Below are 20089 nucleotides of genomic sequence, written 5' to 3'. Positions count from 1 at the left end.
CTGCTCAGGCCCAGGAACCAACCTTTCCTTCTTCAGTCACAGCGATACCTTCGCTTTCTAAATCTTGGATTCCCACTCAATTCCTTCCACACGGTTCAGTATTTAGAATCTCTTCTCTTTTCCTCTCCCGCATCCATCCCACTATCATAAGCCCCACACTGAGTGTCTTAGGCAGATACCATCTTGAGTTCAGGAGAAGGAAAAAATAAAAAAGATTGCTTTGCAGATAAATTTTCCTTCTGGGAGAGCTCACCCTTAGGATCCTTCAAATGAGTTGTCATTCCTAGTTAAGATCCTCTGGTGCAATTTGAGGGCCCAGTGAGAGAGTTGGGATTTACTTCCCAGCAAGCTGATTCCCTTTATATACCCACTTTGTGGACTCAAACCCCCAGGCTGATCCTGGATGGAAGCCGAGACTTTCCAAATATAGAGAATTAAGCCAAAACCAAACTTCTTGGAATTGCTTCAGATTCCCAGGGTTAAAGCAGAACACACTGACTTCCAGGCTTGTTGGAGCATTTTCCCAGGTACATTCTCTTCCATTTCAGTGTATCTTGCTATGTGAAAAGTGGTTCCATAGAATCACAGAATTTCCTACCTTGAAGAACAATCCCAGCAGCAATCAAGTTCAACTTCAGAAGAATTCTCTCTACAATACACCCTACAAGTCTTTATCCAAACTTCACCTGAAGATCTCCAATGATAGGGGTTCCACCAACTCTACCAGTTTTGGACAGTTATAGAATATACCTAAAGTCTTTTCTTTGCAACTTTCATCCTAGTTTAGGGTGCTCTCTAGGGCTAAACAAAGTAAATCTGATACTTCTTTCCCATGACAATACTTGAAGACAATAATCTCTTCTTTCCTCCCCACAAGGATCTGAAAAAACGGGAGAAGGTAGGGTGAAGAGAAGAACCCTATAATTGCTGAATTGTTTGCTACCCCTCCACTCTTTAATTCTTTCTATGCCCTGCAAATAACCAAATGAAAAATGGGCCTCTATATAGGATTTGTCTGCATTGTTTGACCTAGTCTCTAGGTAAACTGAAATCAGATATAGCAATCAAGGCAGAAAGGTACACAACTGAGAGTTAGAACAACTAGAGTGAGAGAGAGTGAATGGAGCTGGAAATTTGTATCCTGGAGGAGCCTATAGTTATGAGCTACTATATGCTGGCATGATATTTCCCAGAAAGTTGTGACTAAAGAAGGTATATGGCTCAGCATAACACTTAGGAAAGATAGAGCCACAAGCCCCAGTAAAGAGAAAATGTTACAGGAAATAGGATATAGGAAAGTTTCCAATGAAAATACCCTCCCCCCACCAAAAAAAAAAAATACCTGGTTACCAAGGATTATGGTCTTGTCTAGGGATGGTGAGAACAGAAACTCCACAATTTGGCAAAAGGAAGATGAAGGATCTTGGTCCTCAGCTCTGGGGAAGCAGTATTATGACAAGGAAAGAGCACCTGACTCAAAATTACCTAGTTTTGCCTTCTCATTTTAGAGGGGGAGGGGACAAAGGGGGGACAGAGGAACAAAGAAAGGCAGAAATTTGCCCAAGGTCATAAGGCTAGCAAGTGATGAAGCCAAAATTCTAACTCCCATCTTCTCCCAGTTTAGTTCTTTGAGGGGGGAAGCCCTGATTTAGCCATGTTGGGAGATATCAGGGGAAGAGACAAGGCCCTCATCCTCAGATTTGAACGAGGCCAAGTACCTTTGGTTCAATTGTTCCTTTTTCAAGGTCACATAGGTAATAAGTAACAAAGTTAGAATTCAGGTCTGAGTCTTCTGACTGTGAACTGAGAATTTTTTTCCACTTGAATGCCCATATTGCCACTTACCTAACTGTGGAACTTTGAGTAAGTTGTTTGCTTCACTTTGCTGGGCCTTAGCTTCCTCATCAGTTATAACAGATAAAATACTTATTTAATAATTATTATAAAAGGGGATTGATCTGGAAACTCTTGATCAACTGACTTTCTTATAGGCTAATTGATGGAATAATAGCTAACATTTATGTAGTGCTTACTATACTTGTGGCACAATGCTAAGCACTTCATAATCATGGTCTAATTTGATCCTGACAACAATCCAGGAAGCTGAGATAATCTGAAGATAAATGACTTGCAAGAGTCACTCAGCTAGAAAGAGTCTGAAGCCACATCTGAATTCATATCTTCCTTATTGTATGCCTCTCCCTTTGCCACTGCACCACACAAAACAGACAACAAGATGTTATGGTCTTAAATGAAGTATAAAGAAATATTTAGCTTGTTATCCTTTTCATTCATCAAACTTGTTGGAATTAGAGGGTAGCCATAAGAATAGCAAAGATCATTTTTAAAAAACAAAGAAAAAATGACATGCTAGAAAGATTGCAGGAAAACAGGCACATTAATACACTATTGGTGGGTTTGTGGAGAGGTACAACAATTCTAGAAAACAATTTGGAATTATACACGAAAGGTTATTAAATACGGTATGCCCTTTGATCCAGCTATATAAACACTACTAGATCTAATGTCAAAGATATTAAACAAAGAGGAAAAAGTCATATATGTACAAAAATATTTATAGAAGTTCTTTTTATAGTAGCAAAAAACTGGAAACTAAGGGGTTCCCATCAGTTGGGTAATAACTGAACAAATTATGATTTATAAATGTAATAGAATCTTGTTATACTATAAGAAATAAAGAACAAGATTATTTCAAAGCAACATCAAATATTTTACACAAACTGTTGCAGAACATTGCGTAGAACCAGAACAATTTATAGTATAACATCAATATTATAAAAATAAACAATTTTTAAGACTTAAATTGACTGATAAAAAACACTTTCAGAACCAGGATAATTTCTACAATAACAATACTGTACAAATAAACAACTCTAAAAGCTATTTAGAACTCTGATCAACAAAATGATTATCTATGATTGTAGAAATCCAGTGATGAAGCATGCTTCACAGAGACTTGATGGCTTTGGGGTCTAGAACAAAACATATACATATGTGTGCATGTAAACACACATATACCTATATACACACATGTATGTGTGTCACACATAATATACATGTATCATATGACCATTGAGGGAATTTGTTTTGCTTGATCATACATAGCTGTTATGAGAAATCAGTTTTTTCTTTTTCCTCAAATTAGGGGGAGGGGAATGGATGAGAGGAGAGACAATAGATATCTGTTAATTAAAAGAATAAATTTTAATTTTAAAAAATGTTAACGGAACTAGAGGACAGCTAGATGTCATCTAGCAGAAGGCTTAACTATGTTCCTAAAATCTTTCAGGGACTAGCCTGAGGAGGGACATACCATTTAAATAAAAGATTCCTATTCAATGTGGCATTTATTTTTTGTTTTGTTTCATTTTGTTTTTGTGGGGAGAAATACAGGAAGGAGAAGGAAGGCAAATTATAATAATGCATACATCATACTTAAGATATAACAGATTATAAAGAAAAAACTCCAAAGGTTAGGATCAAAGGACCTAGGTTAGAAGCTTCTCCCTGAAATAAAGGGTCATCTTTTACAAACTAATGGTATCCTTCTATTGTTGAAACATTGTGAGGATACCACAAATTCTAAAGAATTAAAATTTTAACCTATATTGGACTGCTTGCTGTCTAAGGGAGGGGAGGAGGAGGAAGAGAGAGAGAAAAATTTGGAACATAATAGAGGTGAATGTTGAAAACTATGTTTTCATGTATTTAGAAAAATTTAAAAAATACATCTGCTAAGAAAAAAAAAAGAATTAAGGTTGAGGATTACCTAAAAGGCAATAGGGGTATATGATGGGTACAAGTAGGCTTTGACATTTTACAAACAAAGAATCCCCCAAAATAGCACAATAGATGTTATCTAGAAAAAATATGAACAAAAAAGATAGGCTGATCATATGGTAAGAGAGAGGGAAAGTGATGTTCTCCCTTGTTTCTTCAAGATGTCAAGAGAAAGCAATTTGATGAATTATGGGGAGATATGAATAAGAGTCATGTCAAAGGGCTTTGGTATAGGGAGAAGTAGGGGATGACCTAGATTGTTAAAGAGCCAAGTCAATGAGCTCACATTGGAGGATAGTCATATGATCACAAATAAGCATTAATAAAGTAATACTTCAGTGGAGGATATACTTATTATATCATTATTATTATTATTATTTACCCTGACACCTGTACTACAAGTTGCACATGGGGAAAGAAGAGAGAGAGTTGGAAGGAATGGGAAGGAAGAATATGATCAGCACTGCACAAAGACTCTTGCTATGAAATCCCATCCAAGCCAGATTGCCACCTCGGCTCATATGGTCCCAATAAGTCTCATTCAAACTGTGTATCTTTCTTTCCCCTTAACCATAAACATCTGAAAAAAAGGTCACTTCTATTCTCTCTATTTTCTACTTACTACCTTGGTCCTGGGAAATCTGTAAGTGTCAATTAGTAAGGCCTGATTACCCAATAGCATGTATGGTAACTCCCATCTCCATGTCCGATGTTCCCAAAAGTCTTGTGTAGTTTTAAGCTTTAATAACTTCACAAATAAACTTTTAAACAAAATCATTCAAAAGTTTTAAGTGTTTAAATTTTCCTTGAAGTTATTTAGTTTTGTACATTTTAAATAATGCAATTTTAATTTTAATAAGATAGGCACCTGATTATTATGCAGTAGGTACAATAGTTTTTGGATGATACTTTCCCAGACCAGTGGATTTGGTTTAAGGTTATTATCTCAGTTACCTGATCTATCAATTCCAATAGAATTTTTCTTCTGAGGTTTTATCAAAACTGTTACCTCTGCATCAAAACTGTACTCCTTGGATGATCTTAAACCTAAGAATCCTTTCAGTCACTGAGCAACTGCTGATGAAAGTTTTTAAAAGTTTAGAAATCATCCAGAGAAATATGTAGCAAAAGATGGTGAATTTTAATAAGAAACATCAATATTTTGAAAATGAATGTGACCAACTTTTCAAAAACAGGTTTTTTGCTAAGTTTTTAACATTTATACTTCTGAAGTTACTAAAGCTTAAAACTGCACTAAGACTTGTGGCAGGTCTCTTTGTAGTGGCCAGAAACTGGAAACTGAGTGGATGCTCATCAGTTGAAGAATGGCTGAATAAATTGTGGTATATGAATATTATGGAATATTATTGTTCTGTAAGAAATGAACAGTAGGATGATACTTTCCCAGACCAGTGGATTTGGTTTAAGGTTATTATCTCAGTTACCTGATCTATCAATTCCAATAGAATTTTTCTTCTGAGGTTTTATCAAAACTGTTACCTCTGCATCAAAACTGTACTCCTTGGATGATCTTAAACCTAAGAATCCTTTCAGTCACTGAGCAACTGCTGATGAAAGTTTTTAAAAGTTTAGAAATCATCCAGAGAAATATGTAGCAAAAGATGGTGAATTTTAATAAGAAACATCAATATTTTGAAAATGAATGTGACCAACTTTTCAAAAACAGGTTTTTTGCTAAGTTTTTAACATTTATACTTCTGAAGTTACTAAAGCTTAAAACTGCACTAAGACTTGTGGCAGGTCTCTTTGTAGTGGCCAGAAACTGGAAACTGAGTGGATGCTCATCAGTTGAAGAATGGCTGAATAAATTGTGGTATATGAATATTATGGAATATTATTGTTCTGTAAGAAATGAACAGTAGGATGATTTCAGAAAGGCCTGGAGAGACTTACACGAACTGATGCTAAGTGAAATGAGCAGAACCAGGAGATCATTATACACTTCAACAACAATACTATATGATGATCGATTCTAATGGACGTGGCCATCTCCAGCAATGAGATGAACCAAATCAGTTCCAATAGAGCAGTTTGAACCAACTACATCCAGCGAAAGAACTCTGGGAGATGAATATGAACCACTACATAGAATTCCCAATCCCTCTATTTTTGTCCACCTGCATTTTTGATTTCCTTCACAGGCTAATAGTACACTATTTCAAAGACCAATTCTTTTTGTACAGCAAAATAACTGTTTGGACATGTATACATATATTGTATTTAACTTTAACATATTTAACACGTATTAGTCAACCTGACATCTGGGAGAAGGGGTTGGGGGAAGGAGGGGAAAACTTGGAACAAAAGATTTCACAATTGTCAATGCTGAAAAATTACCCATGCATATATCTTGTAAATAAAAAGCTATAATTTTTTTTTAAATGCACTAAGACTTAAGTGACATTTTGCATATATCTCAGAATTTTATAGCTGGGACCTCAGCAGTCATTTAAGCTAATCTGTACTCAAAAAAGAATCACCACCATATCCTCTGCTTGCAGACCAACAAGAGAGAATCCTCTAGTTCCCAAAGCACCCTTTTCTGCTTTTGTTCAGCTATGTCAACTCTTTGTGACCTCATTTGGTGTTTTCTTGACAAAAATATTGGAGTAGATTGCCTATTCCTTCTCCAGCTCATTTTTACAGATGAGGAAACTGAGGATTAAATGACTTGCTCAGGATCACAAAGATAATGTCTGTGACCATCAGATGTAACCTCAGAAAGGTGAGTCTTCCTGACTCCAGGTCCTAAACTTTACTCACTTTGCCACCTAGTTCCCTTATTTCCACTTTTATATATATGTATATATCAACAAAACCAAAGGAAGCACATACACAAAATCAGAAGGATATTTTTAGCTAATACATTTTAGTTAAGAGTTTATTCTGTTAAATTGTATAATTTCATTTGAGTTGGTTTTCTATTTGATCAAGACATAGTAGTTAAGTTTGGCGGATGGTTTGCTTATTTGTTTTATGATCTATTTGTAAGCTTGATGATTTTTTTGTGTAAATGTTGCATTTATACTGATATTTAAGGAAAAATAATTTTGCTTCTGAATAAGAAAATATGAAAGAAAAAACACTTTTATTAACACCAAATTTATTTCATTTACTTTGAAAATTTCATTCTTTCACTGGGAATCTGTAACAATTGCATGCTCTAGTAACTCTCTGCACTCTATGGGCCCTTCACTGTTGCAGACTCCAATTTACATACAAAAGGAAAATAGGAGATGCTACTCTCTCCACAATCTTTCCCTCTTTCATATAGCTCAGGGACCCCTCCTGGGCCAACTGCCAGTGGAATCTCAGCACTCTCTTTTCCCTTCCCCCAACTGACCAACTGCCGCTAGGACTTTTCAACCCTACCTTCTGTCTTCCTCCCTTCTTGACTCTCAAAGAGTTTCAGGTAAGGATACCAGATCCTTCTTTCAAACTCCTAGCCCCATTAATCCCATCCATCTGATTTGCTTATTATCTCCATCAATGATCTTGTCAACCACCCAAAGCCCTACTACTTGAAATTCATTACTCTCTGCCTCTTCGGAGAGCATCTGTCTCTTATCTTACTTGAAGGATCTCTTCCATCTTCAGTGAGCTTCTCCACAAACCCATGCTGGTAATATCCTACAGTCCAATCTATAAGGTATCCCATAACCTACTGTGAGGATATTCAAAATCCTATTATGAGAGTGTTCTACAACTGAGATACTTGATATCACCTACTTCTAATCCATTATCCCTCACTTTACCCACCTTGTCTCTTAAGATTCATTTCTATACTTACAACTTCCTACTGGACAATTTTATGCAGACACTCGCCATCATCTCAAAACTCGATCCAAACTCAATCATGTTGCCATTTCAAACCACCACCTCCTCTGGACTACACTTCTCTCCTAGAAACACAGAATCTTAAAAACTGAAAGAGGCCTTGGAGATCATTTATTTGGTCCAGTCTCTCCTTCCCTTTGGGAAATTGGCCTGCCTTCCTATTCCAATCATCCTTGATCCTAAATGTGCACCTTCCTTACTTTGAAGAAATAAGCTAGAAACTGGCTTTGAGAGCTGATTGTTAAATTTTCAATGGGAGTATTTATACTCAAGAAATTGTTACAAATCATGGCTTGATTTATTTTTTGTAACCTGAGAAAGTGATTAGAGAAAATGTGAATGATGCAGCTTAAACATAAAAATATGTGGCAAATTTTTTGAGAGCTGGTGATTAAATACTTAAAAGCACATCCTTGCCTCCTTAAGAATCTTTAGTTTCCTTCAAAACTTAGCTCATATGGCACCTCCTTTGAGAAATCTTTCCTGATGCCCTTAATTTTAGTTCTTTTCTCCTCTTCCTGAAATTTTATTTATACGTATATAAGTATATATATACACAAGCAAACACATGTATATATTCATATCTATACACACATGTGAGCATATATCTACATAAGCATATGTACATATCTGTGCATGTCTCGTGTGTATACATATATACACATGTATACATAAAATGTGTTTATGTTTTCAAAATCAAAACACAAACTCTGTAAGGATAACCTCTTCCTTCTTTCCGGATTCCCCCTTTTTCCTCCATGTCTTAGCCAAGACATAAGTTGTTGGAGACCCTTTTCCCACCTCTTGCAGGTATCCTGCCCCCAACCCCCAATTACCCCTAGTCCCACAGTCAATCCCCAGAATAGCTCTTGTTCCTGCCACTGTGGCTCGGACTCTCCATCTGAGTGGCTGGCCCCAGGTTTCTCCCGCCCCGGCTCTGGCCCTGGCTCCATATGGCCCTGTCTGAGAGGCTGGCCCCCTGCCCGGCGGCAACTCCACATTTCTCTGTTTTCCCCCCCTTTTTTTTCTCCTTCCCGGCGTTAACAAGAAGCAGATGTGGAGCTGCTGGAAGGGGAGGGGGGGTGGTAGGCTGGACCTCTAGCCAGACTGGGGGGAGGGGAGAGAGAGAGGCAGGAGGCCAGGGCCCGCCCCACACAGCCACCCTCACTCAGAGCCGCCACAGGGGCACAGCCTCATCATCCCAGAGGAGCCACTGAGCAAGGAATGGGGCAAGGAAAGTGGCAAGGAAATCCTGAAGAGTGGGGAGCCAGGCGAGGGCTGTGAGGGGAACAGGGAGAGAGGCTTGAGGAGACAGACCCACATAGGTAAAGGAGGACTGGGGGACTAGGTGCAAAGAGCCTCCTAAAGAGAGGAGAGCGGAAAGGAGAGAGGGAGGAAGAGAAAGAGGAGTGGGGGAAGGATCAGGAGGGGGCGTGAGGCTCTGCACAACGCTTCTGGCAGGCAGGAAGCTGGGGTGGGGAAGGGGGACAGGGGTTCTCTATCCTTCTGGGTGGAGGTAGCTCTTTCCTGAGGAGCGTCAAGATTCCCCTGGGACTGAGGCAGAAGCAGCCAGCTGGGCTGGGATGTGCAGCTGAGGCCGGGCACCGAGTGGAGCCTCCTCAGCATGGCCCCCACCTCACTCTGGAGCTGTTGCCTCTGCTGCCTGCTGGCTGGGGCAGCCTGGGCTGCCAGCTACCCATCCCGGGGCTACAGCCTCTACACTGGGGCCCGTTCCCTCAGTCCTGGGGGGCCACAGGCTCAGAGTGCCCACCGCCCAGCTAGTCGCCACAGGTAAGAGGCTCCGTTGACTCCCAGATGCAACTACTCCGCAAGTACTTTCCCCCCAACTTTTCCACTACCTCTACCACCTTTTCCTCAGAGGAATGAAACTGAGACTTGGGCGGGGTGAGGGGTGGGACAAATACTAGATATCCAGACCACCCCATGCATTCATTGACCTTCACCCAGTCTTGCCTGCCATATCTATAAAGTTTGGGGTTTAGAAAGAAACCTGATGTTTTTCATAACTGCAAATGTCTCTATCAAATTACTTTCTTCTCAAAAAGTGGGGAGGGGAGGGAGGAAGGGAATTTGGAACTAAAAAATCAAAAGTTTAAAATTTTTACATGTAATTGGAAAAAATATATTTTTTAAAAATGTTCACATTAGAAATAAACCTGACTGAATTGGTTAAAGCCAATCCAGAAGGGATGGTTCCCTAATACATTGCTAAAGTTTCTACTCTGGGACCGTATCAGGCTTGGCTGTTTCCAGGGGCCTATTCTGCTGGGACATTATTCTCACTTGCTAGTCTCTGGTTCCCCCGGCCCACCCACAGGCCCTGGGCAACAGGGAGTACATATACTCTGAAAAAGACTACTCAGTGCATGAAGTAGGACAGGAGGCCAGTATAGCCCCTGAATTCTTTTCTACTCTTTTGTTCTTTTTCAGTGACTCAATTACCCCCAACTCTTAATCTGTTACTGACCCCATTCTCCTTGCTACCCTTTGCTCTCCTCCTGACCCTGACTCCATCCTGTCACAGATCAGAGGCCCTATATGGATGGGGGTCAGGAATGTGGGACTACTGAAAGCTGGAAAGTGTGTGTGTGTGTGTGTGTGTGTGTTGGGGACGGGTGGGGGGGAGGGAAAAGGGTAGAGGGGAGGGAGTGGGAAGGGAGTGGTGAGTAAATACTAGTGAATGCACCCATTATCTTTATCAGTCCTGAGCTATGACTAGCAGAAAAAAGGGAAAAGCCCTTATCCTTTTCCCTGAAGGGATGTTCCCTTATCCTAAGGCAACATCCGGTAGGAGAGAATCACACACATAAACAAACTCACATAGAGAAACATGCAAAACATATATATATATATATATATATACTCCAGCATTAATAGTTCTTATGAGGTGATTAAAACATTCAAAATTAAATAGTTCCATTTATAAGTCTATGCCTATGAACATTTATATGCAAACACATGGACTCCCATATTGTGGACATCGGGAGTCACTAACTTTTCCTCCTCCGGCCTTCCCCATTCTTGGTCTAGGAGGCAGAGGGAGAGAGGCCCGTGGATGAGGCCCTGCCTCTCTGCCTTCCTCCTGGGGTCCCTGTCCTCGCGCTCAGGCCCTGATGCTTATGCCTACAGGAACTGGTGTGCCTACGTGGTCACTCGGACAGTGAGCTGCGTGCTGGAAGACGGGGTGGAGACCTTTGTCAAACCCGACTACCAGGCCTGTGGTTGGGGCCAGCCCCAGTGTCCCCGAACTATCACGTGAGTTGTCTGGACCAGAAAAATGGTGGGGGGAGGGGAGAGGAGGGAGAAGGGGGAAATCCAGACCAAGATGGCAAAACCAGGGGACTGGACTCAAGGCCAAAGAAGTGATATGGGACAGAGCCTAGAGGTGGAGGTCAGAGCCCTTGAGAGTCAATGGTGAGCTGGAAATAGAGGCTGGAGAGACTGAGCAGAGAAGCACTCAGGGACATCTTGCTGCCCCCTTGTGCTGCTTTCTGTTTTGTGAGACTAGATCTGGGCCTGAACCAGGGCCTGGGGGGATACCCGGGGAGGGCGAGTAAGGCTCATAGGCCCCGCTCTCGCAGGTGGCTTGGACTAACCGGGGTCTGTGCCAAATCTCCCCACAAGCCTGGTGATTTAAGAAAATAAGAAGCAATCAACAGCAAATGTCACTGAGCCAAATTCTGTGCCAGGGGCTCCTCCATACAGAAGACGTATAAAGCTGAATCAGAAAAGCAGGCACTCACATGCACAGATGACTAATGGTCCCGGACGGTGTTTCCGTCTGTCCCAATTTCTCTCTCCCTTAGGTACCGCAGCTTCCTCCGCCCTCGATACAGAGTAGCCTATAAAACAGTAACGGACATGGAATGGCGCTGCTGCCACGGTTTTGGGGGCGAGGACTGTAGCGAGGGGCCAACCCCAGCCCTGGGCACCACGACTCCCCATCCTCGGCCTCATCTAGCCCGTCCCAATCTCTCGGGGTCCAGTGCTGGCAGTTACCTGAGTGGGCTTGGAGGAGAAGGTGGGTACCAGGAATAAGAAGGGAAAAGAGATGGAATAACCCTGTCTGGATAATGTGGGGCCAGGTAACTTGAGGCAGGGTCATGACTCCTGGGAAAAAAAAAAGAGTAAAATAAGCCTGATGGTCAATGAGCTTCCCAAAAGACCATCTACCCCACCCTCCAATCCCCAAAGGAAACAGCTGTACATCTTTGTGAGCACTGTGTGTGCTAGCTAGGGAGGGAAAGCCAATGCCCTTTAGGGGGCAATCCAGCAGATGAATGTTCTCGTTGGCCACTCTTGCTAAGGAATAAGCACTTAACCAGGGTTCTGACATAGCTAACCCTTAAAATGAGAATGGCTCTCCTACAAAGAGTCCATGGAAAGATATGATAACTTCCCAACGCTAGTGAGCTGGAAATTCTTAAGTTCTTTTATGCATCTGACAGACTACAAGGTACAAGGTGGTCTTTGGAGACCTCAGGTCCCATGAGGTAATATGTCTATATTTCAAATATCTCTCCATATGCATGATGGTCTCCTCAGCTTTATTTTCTTTTCTCTTAATAATAATTACTATTGAGTACCAACTTTCTGATGTACATCCTACCTAATGAACACAAATTGTTAAGTTTTCCACGAAATGCTTGTCTTTATTTTTCTATTTCTGGAAGATGGGGAGAAAAAGATGTTCAATCATGCCCAACTTTTCATTACCCTATATGGGGTTTTCTTGGTAAAGATGTTGGAGTGGTTTCTTATCTCCCTCCTCTGGTGGATTAGGCCAGGATCATGCAGGTAGTTTCTGAGACTGGATTTGAACTCAGGTCTTGCTGACTTCTTAAGCCCAAGGCTCTATTCACTAGGCCACCTAGCTACTTTGATGAGATATCTATATTTATCTGGAAAAAAGCAGAACCTAAAACAATCACTAATTTTCATTTTCCAGATGGTTTAGTTACAAATGCTGCTTTAACCTCTTTCCTAGGTCCTGGGGACTCTGAGAAATTAAAGCAACTGGAGGAGAAAGTACAAAGCATGTCAAAGGAGCTGCAAGGACTCCAGAGCACCCTGCAGGGCCTGAGTGGACGCCTAACTGAGGATATCCAAAAGGCTGTAGAGAAGGCATTTAATGGAAGACGCCCACCTGCTGATGCAGCTGTCCAACCTGGGGTGCAAGAGACCCTTAATGAGATTCAGCGCCGGCTGCAGCTTTTAGATAATCGCATCTCCACCCATGATAGGGAATTGGGTTTGTCCCACAACAGAGGTGGAGCTCTGGGCCCTGACCTGGTCAACCCATCACCAGCAGAGAAGCTTTTTCAGGAGATGGAGCAGAGGCTGCAGGAATCCTGCTCCAGTTGCATGGATGGACTGGATGACTTCCGCCGGCAATACCAGGAGGACCAGGAACGCCTCCATGAGTTGGAGAAACTCCTTAGTTCTGTAGAGCAACAACAGAGGGAAGCTAGGGAAGAGCTGCACCAGCGGCTGGCAGGGGGCTGGGAGCTTCCTCCGGGCTGCTGTGCTCCTGAGCTTGGCCAGAGGCTGGGGGATGTGGAGCGTCAGCTGGACGTGGTGGCTGGTTCTGTGCATGTGCTGAGTGGTCGGAGAGGGGGAGAGCTCGAGGGTGCAGCTGGGCAGGGAGGCCACCCCCCTGGCTATACCAGTTTGGCCACTCGTCTCTCATGGCTGGAAAATCAGTTCAATTCTACCTTAGGCCCAACTGAAAGGATGGAAGGTGGCCACAATGTCCTAGGAGGCGTGGGCCACTGGCTTCAGGGGGCCAAGGGACAGCTCACTAGGCTAGAACAAAGACTGACCAATTTGAGCCAAGAACTAGACTCCCGGCTCCATGTACTAGAGGAGCGGGTAGAAGGGGCAGTGCAGGCCTGTGGGCAGCTCTGCACAGTTTACCCAGGGACCCAAGATTCACAAATCAGTGCCATCCTCAGTGACTTGGAGCGGAGGATCTTGGACAATGAGGGTCAACTGAGGCTGGTAGGTTCCAGTTTACACAAGATGGGAGTGGCTGGAGAGGCTTTACAGGCAGCTCTAGATGGACTGGAAGGGGAACTGGGGAGGATGAAGGATCACCTGGGTATGCAAGGTGAAGGGCCTGGGGACTTTCTACTTCAGTTGAACCAAACAACTGGGAGAGTAACCCAGTTGGAGGAGAGGATGCAGCAGGCTAGGGGAAGGAATTGCCTGGGTTGCAATGAACTCCAGGAAGAGTTAAACCGGTTAAGAGAAGGAGTAGAGCACTGTTCCTGCCCTTTATTGCCCCCAGGAGACCCTGGGAGCAGTGCAGGAGTGGGGGGGCCTGGGCGGGGCCCACTGGATGGGTTTAGTGTTTTCGGGGGCAGTTCTGGTGCAGCCCTTCGGGCAATGCAAGGAGAACTCTCCGAGGTTATCCTTACCTTCAGTTCCCTCAATGATTCAGTGAGGGAGTTACAGACAGCAGTGGAGGGCCAGGGGGCAGACCTGGCTGACCTGGGGGTCACCAAGGATAGAATCATCTCTGAGATCAATCGACTGCAACAGGAGGCCACAGAGCATGCCACAGAGAGTGAAGAACGGCTGCGCATTCTAGAAGAAGGGCAAACCCAAGTCGGACAGTGCCCAAACCTCGAGGGACGCCTGACTCGGATTGAAGGCATATGTGAGCGACTAGACACAGTGGCTGGAGGACTTCGAGGGCTTCGAGAGGGGCTTTCAAATCATGTGGCTGGACTCTGGGCTGGCTTACGAGAAACCAACAGCACTAGCCAAAACCAAGCTGCCCTGCTGGAGAAACTGCTGGGTGGCCAAGCTGGCTTGGGCCGAAGGTTAGGAGCCCTCAACAGTTCTCTGCTTCTCCTGGAAGAACAGCTGCAACAGCTCAGCCAAAATGACCTCTCTGGTAAGAACCCTTTGGGAGAGGGAAAGGGTGGAGGTGGGGAGGATGTGACTGTTGGGAGGTCTCCTTTGCCTGAAGTCTCTGGTAGCTACCTCATCTCCTCTATCCCACCAACACCTCTAGCTGCCACCTTTCAGAAGCACTGTGCTAGGGTGTCGGCCTCTATTCTTTGGTCATTCAATTTGATCTGACCATTATTTATTGTGCCTCCTTAACAAAAAAAAATTCCCTTTCCCCAAGGGATTTACCTTCTAGTGGGAGAAAAAAAAAAGACATGTACACAAATAAGCAAATACCAAAAAAAAAAAAAAAAAAAGTAATTTTTAGGGGATCAAGAAAGGTCTCACATAGAAGAGAAGGTTTCTAAGAGGTGAAGTTGAGGGGAAGCTGCATTACAAAGAAGTATGTGGACAGCTTTGGAGGGAAGAGAGAAAACATCATCTACAATAAAGAGCAAGGAGGCCAATTTATCTGGATCTTAAAGTGGGAAGAACAGCAAGGTGAAAGCAGCCAAAGAGATAAGGAGTCAATTGTTGGGCTTTGAATGCCAAACAGAAGAGTATGTATTTTGTTCTAGAGATAATAAAAATTGTCCTAGAGACATCTGGACACAATCGAAAAAATCAATTTCGGAGATTTATTGGGCTACTATTGAGAGAGAGGTGGTGGATTGGAACTATGTGCCTGCGTGAAGATGAGAAAAGGGGGCAGAAATGAGAGAGATTGTGGTGGTGGAATTGATAAAATTTGGCAACTGATTAAATATGGCAGGTAAGAGAAAGTAGAGACAAGTATGGCCTTGAGGTTGAAAAACTGGGTGACTGGAAGGATGGTGGTACCCTCCATAAAAACATAAGATTTTTGGAAAAGTAATGAACTCATGAGGAAATAGTTTCACTTTGGACATGTTGAGTTTGAGACATCTACAGGACATGTAGTTGAATGTGTCCAGCAGGAAGTTGATTTGGAATTGGCATTCAGGAAAGAGATTGAAGGTCAGATACTTAAATTTTGAAGTCATCAACACAGAAAAGATCATGGAATCCTTGGGACCTGGTGCAATCACCAAGAGAGAGCAGAGACAGAAGAAAAAAGGGTCTACCACTGAATCTTCTGGTATATATATACCCCATGCAAAAGAAAAGGGATGTAGATTAAGCTCCAGAAAAGAAGATTAAAAAGGAGTGATCAGTCAAGAGAACTAGGAAAGAATAACATCATAAAAACCCAGAAAGGAGAGCGGATCCAAGAAAAGAGAGATGTTCAGTGTAAAATACTATAGAGAAGTGGAGATAGATGACAACTGAGTAGAACCTACCAGGATTAGCAATTCAGAAATCAATGGCAATCTTGGAGCAAGTATATTTCATGCAAATATAGATGGAGGGACAGGGAAGATAACCAAAATCAGAAGGTAGTGAAGAGTGAAAGAGAAAGTGAAGGGATTAAGATGTTTTTCTTTAGGAATTTAGCCATATAAGGGAGACAAGATAGAGTAGAATACCATGAAAGTATGGCAAAGGTTTTTTAAACATGAAGGAAATCTGGACATGTTTGTGGTCATCAACTAAGGAGTTGATAAACCAAGATTGAAGATTATAGCAATAAGGATAATAAAATGGACTGAGAAGTGACTAGATGGAATGGAATCAAGGATACAAGCAGAGATTTGGAGAATGGGGTTTGGAGGAGAAGGTAATAACCTCAAACCATGTCTTATATCTGATCTAGTGATAAAGTAGAATCATAGTTGTAAGACAGGCAGTCAAACAGCCAATCCATATGCCAGTGAAAATTGGCTCATGCCATTTTTAGTCTGTGGACTAGATTGGTATGTAGGTTGAACGTTGTTAATTCAGGTAGAGATCCCCATCACACACTTCTCACCCATTTCCTAATATATTCCTCAGTCTGCAGAGGCTATGCCTGTTTGGTCTTCCCCCTTAGGTGCCACTTCTCAGCTCTTGTCTTTCTAGCTCTCACCGCCTTTTGCCTTTTACAACTCCTCCCACTGTTGCACTTCACATTAGCTTCATTCTTACAGGGCCAGCAGGGGAGATTGGGCCACCAGGCCCTGCTGGAAAGCAGGGCCCTCCAGGTCCTGTGGGACCTCCTGGACCACCTGGCAAAGATGGCAAAGAAGGACCCATCGGACCACCAGGTGTGTGAAATTCATTCAAAACTGATTTGACCTCAATACCTGCCAAGCTATAATTTTTCTAGTTTATTGCTATATAACAGAAAAGAGAACTCCAGTGGCAATTTCTGTGCATTCAAACATTTGGCTCCAAAAGACAAAACTAAGAAGAATGGGTGGAAATCACAGGAAATAGATTTGGGCTCAATAAGAGGAAAAATGTCTAATTAGATTTCCCAAAGTGAAAAATGGCAGTTGGGTCCTTTCTATTCTGCATGAATCACATGGGTACCTCCTTTGTATACACACACACACACACACACACACACACACACACAACATTTTAACAGGTGAGCTTAATAAAGATTTGTTGATTAGAGTTTTTTGGACATCAAAATGGGTTGAATGTTCCATTTGTCAGGATGCTGTTGAAGGGATTCAGGCTTCATGTATGTGCCCTGACATTTCCATAAGATACATTACAATGTCACTGAAAGACCACTACATTGGGACTTATATGACGGGTTCATATCTCCACTCTGCTACTTAGCTGTGTGATACTGAACAAGTGACTTAATTTCTTTGAGCTTCACAGAATCACCAGCTTTGAAATTTGGAAAGGATCTCAGCAGCCATCTAGTCCAACCTAGACACAAAAGGAATCACTACTATAATTTACCCAAAAGATGTCATCCAATCTCTGCTTGAAGATTTCCACTGGAAAAGGAAACATCTCTCATCATTAGAAAGTTTTGGGTTTTTTTCCTGGTATCAGCCTAAGTTTGCCTTCTGGCTACTTGTACCCATTGTTTCTGGTTTTGCTCTCTGGATTTAAACAGAACAAGCTTAATTCCGGTTCCAAATAATTCTTCAGACACTTGAAGAAAGCTATCTTGTCCCCCACTAAGTCTTGTCTTCTTCCTTCACCTGATATCCCTGTTATTTTCTCTAAATAGGGCAGTTAGATTTAATCCCTTCCAGCTCTATACTTGTGATCTCTGTTCAATTTGGACATTCTTTGAGCCAATTTAGTAACAAGTAAATTCATGTTATTTTTATATAAATGACAACCTTTCCTGATATCTCATAGTACTGTGTGAGACAAGGACCCCAAATTCTTGAAAACTCTTACCAGTAGAACAAAGCTCTAAAAAACTCTGAATTCGAGGACAATTTTGATTGTTTTGGTGCAGGATTTCCTATATTTGTTGTTCAAGAATCAGCCAAAAGGCTCTTCATTGTGTTGGGCAAATTGTCAATTACTTATACTCTTGAATACCATCTACAATATTATCCAATCCATAGGCATTTATTAAGCTCTTTGAACTATTTAAGTTAAAAAAGAGACAAAGACAAAAATAAAAGCATATCATTTCTTCTAGGAGAGGACATTTTATGAGTCATAAAGAGGTTGCAGCCTGGGTTAGTAGAGGGAGCACCCACACTGAAAAAAATCACAGACCCTTGGAAGTCTTAAGTATGACTAAGGTTGCTGGAGCCAAGAGGATTCTTCAAGAATTAAAAGAAGACTAGGAGTTTTAAATTAGTAGGTGTTTTGCCCTACTGAATAAATGAACTTATATTGTGCTGTCCCTAACTGGTATGTCTATTTCTTTCTCCTACAGGTCTCCCAGGTGAACAGGGTATGTATTCTTTTTGGAAGCAGCTTCTTCTCTGTGCAGGAGTCTTCATTCAAGAGGGAACAAATCCCGTGGGAGGGGTGAAAAGAAAATCAGCATTTAATGGAGTAGAAGGGTGCAAAATGGAACTGGCAGAGCAGAAAAGAGTGATATGGATATGAAATCGGTACCTTAGCCCTAATGCCCACTTTGCTCATTCCCTTCCCCAGGTTTGGAAGGAGCAGCAGCAGTTCCTACACCTCGAATATCTTTCTCTGCCGCCCTGAGCTCCCCGCGTACAGAACCAGGCACAGTTGCCTTTGACAAGGTCTTACTCAACGATGGAGGCTGCTATGACCCAGAGACCGGTATGAGGAGGATGGGAGAAAAGATGAGGGAATACTTGACTAGGGAAGAGGTGTTTGCTAATTTCAGTCGGTTGTGGCAGTACCGGGAACCCAAGCAAAATATTGACCCCATGTTTGCCCTAAAGTCCTGAACTCAGCCGTTTCCCTAAGGTGCTGTTTCGTGTCCCATTTGTGCCCCTTTGCTGACCCGTCCTTCTCTCCCTGCCCCTCTGACCAGGCATATTCACCGCGCCCCAGGCCGGTCGCTATCTGCTGAGCGCCGTGCTCACCGGGCACCGTCACGAAAAGGTGGAGGCCGTACTGTCCCGCTCCAATCAGGGCATAGCCCGCATCGACTCGGGCGGCTATGAGCCCGAGGGGCTCGAGAACAAGCCCGTGGTGGAGAGTCAGCCCAGCCCCGGCGCCTTGGGGGTCTTCAGCCTGATCCTGCCTCTGCAGGCTGGAGACACGGTCTGCATAGATCTGGTGCGGGGGCAGCTGGCGCACTCGGAGGAGCCGCTGACGCTCTTCAGCGGAGCCCTACTTTACGAGGACCAGGACTCTGAGACCGACTAAGGACACCCCAAGCTGGCTTAGCCTCGGCCCGGCCGCTGGGGGAAGGACGGTGTGGACGGGAGAGGGCGGGCCGCTGCAGGGGGGCTGCCTCAGGGGGGCGGGAGGCTCTGCTCCCGCCTATTACCCCACCCTCTGCGCCTGCGTTTACTAGGCTCTCGGCCATCCGTCCACACGGTAGAAACATCTCCCAGACTGACTGGCCAGCACAGCCTCAGGCGTCCGTGACCTTTTGGACCATACCCCTGCTTCTCCAGGAATCGAGGGCCTCTGCCCTTAGGCAGAGCCGAGCACCCACTCCATGTGTGAGGCTCAGGGCTGGGCAGGGCCCTCCTCCCCCCACTCCCCCACCCCCCAGAGGCAGCCGAAGTCCGGCTCCCATCCCCACAACCCTACCCTCTCTTATCCCTTCCTCACAGTACTAAACTATTCAGGAATAAAGTGGTTTTTTTTTTTTTAATAAAATCAGTCCAGTCCTGACTCACGTGCGAGACGAGGCGGAGGGTCAGTGGAGGGAGGGGCAGAAGGGAGGGCGTTGTCCGTAGCTGTGGGATGCAGAGGGAGCTCGGGGATAGCGGGGTCAGGCCACCAGGACGCTTGCTGTCCGGGGTCCTGATCCTAGCAGAGGTCTCGGTGTCCGGCTATGGGAGAAAAGCTCCCCAGGGCTGTCGGCGATGTCGAAGATGCTCGCCAGGGGGCGCGCTCGGTCTAGTGGAAGGGACCGTTCTCTATCACGTGGGCTGCGGAAGCGGGTGTTTGTTTTCTCACGTGGGGTGAGTGCCCTGCTGTGATTGGAGGAAGGCCAAGAGGGCGCGGGTCAGGACTTAGCCGTAGG

The 20089-nt window shown here is 43.6% G+C and overlaps 1 protein-coding gene and 1 long non-coding RNA gene across 2 annotated transcripts; one reads left to right on the top strand and one right to left on the bottom strand.

Annotated features, from left to right (window-relative positions):
- Nucleotides 1-254: 254 nt before the first annotated feature.
- On the bottom strand, nt 255-12925 carry LOC127548756 (uncharacterized). Its single transcript, XR_007950464.1, has 4 exons — nt 12827-12925; nt 11680-11790; nt 11424-11522; nt 255-880 (listed from the first exon to the last, which is right to left on the bottom strand). It is a non-coding gene; the product is annotated as an uncharacterized LOC127548756 (long non-coding RNA).
- On the top strand, nt 8547-19719 carry EMILIN1 (elastin microfibril interfacer 1). Its single transcript, XM_051976295.1, has 8 exons — nt 8547-9450; nt 10810-10935; nt 11487-11701; nt 12668-14581; nt 16623-16739; nt 18341-18358; nt 18565-18702; nt 18920-19719. The coding sequence occupies exons 1-8, from the start codon at nt 9284-9286 to the stop codon at nt 19255-19257; spliced, it is 3033 nt and encodes a 1010-aa protein (XP_051832255.1). The 5' UTR covers nt 8547-9283; the 3' UTR covers nt 19258-19719.
- The last annotated feature ends 370 nt before the right edge of the window (nt 19720-20089 follow it).

The sequence above is a fragment of the Antechinus flavipes genome, chromosome 2 (genome assembly GCF_016432865.1).
Source record: "Antechinus flavipes isolate AdamAnt ecotype Samford, QLD, Australia chromosome 2, AdamAnt_v2, whole genome shotgun sequence".
NCBI lineage: Eukaryota > Metazoa > Chordata > Mammalia > Dasyuromorphia > Dasyuridae > Antechinus > Antechinus flavipes.
This window is presented reverse-complemented; position numbering and strand designations above follow the sequence as displayed.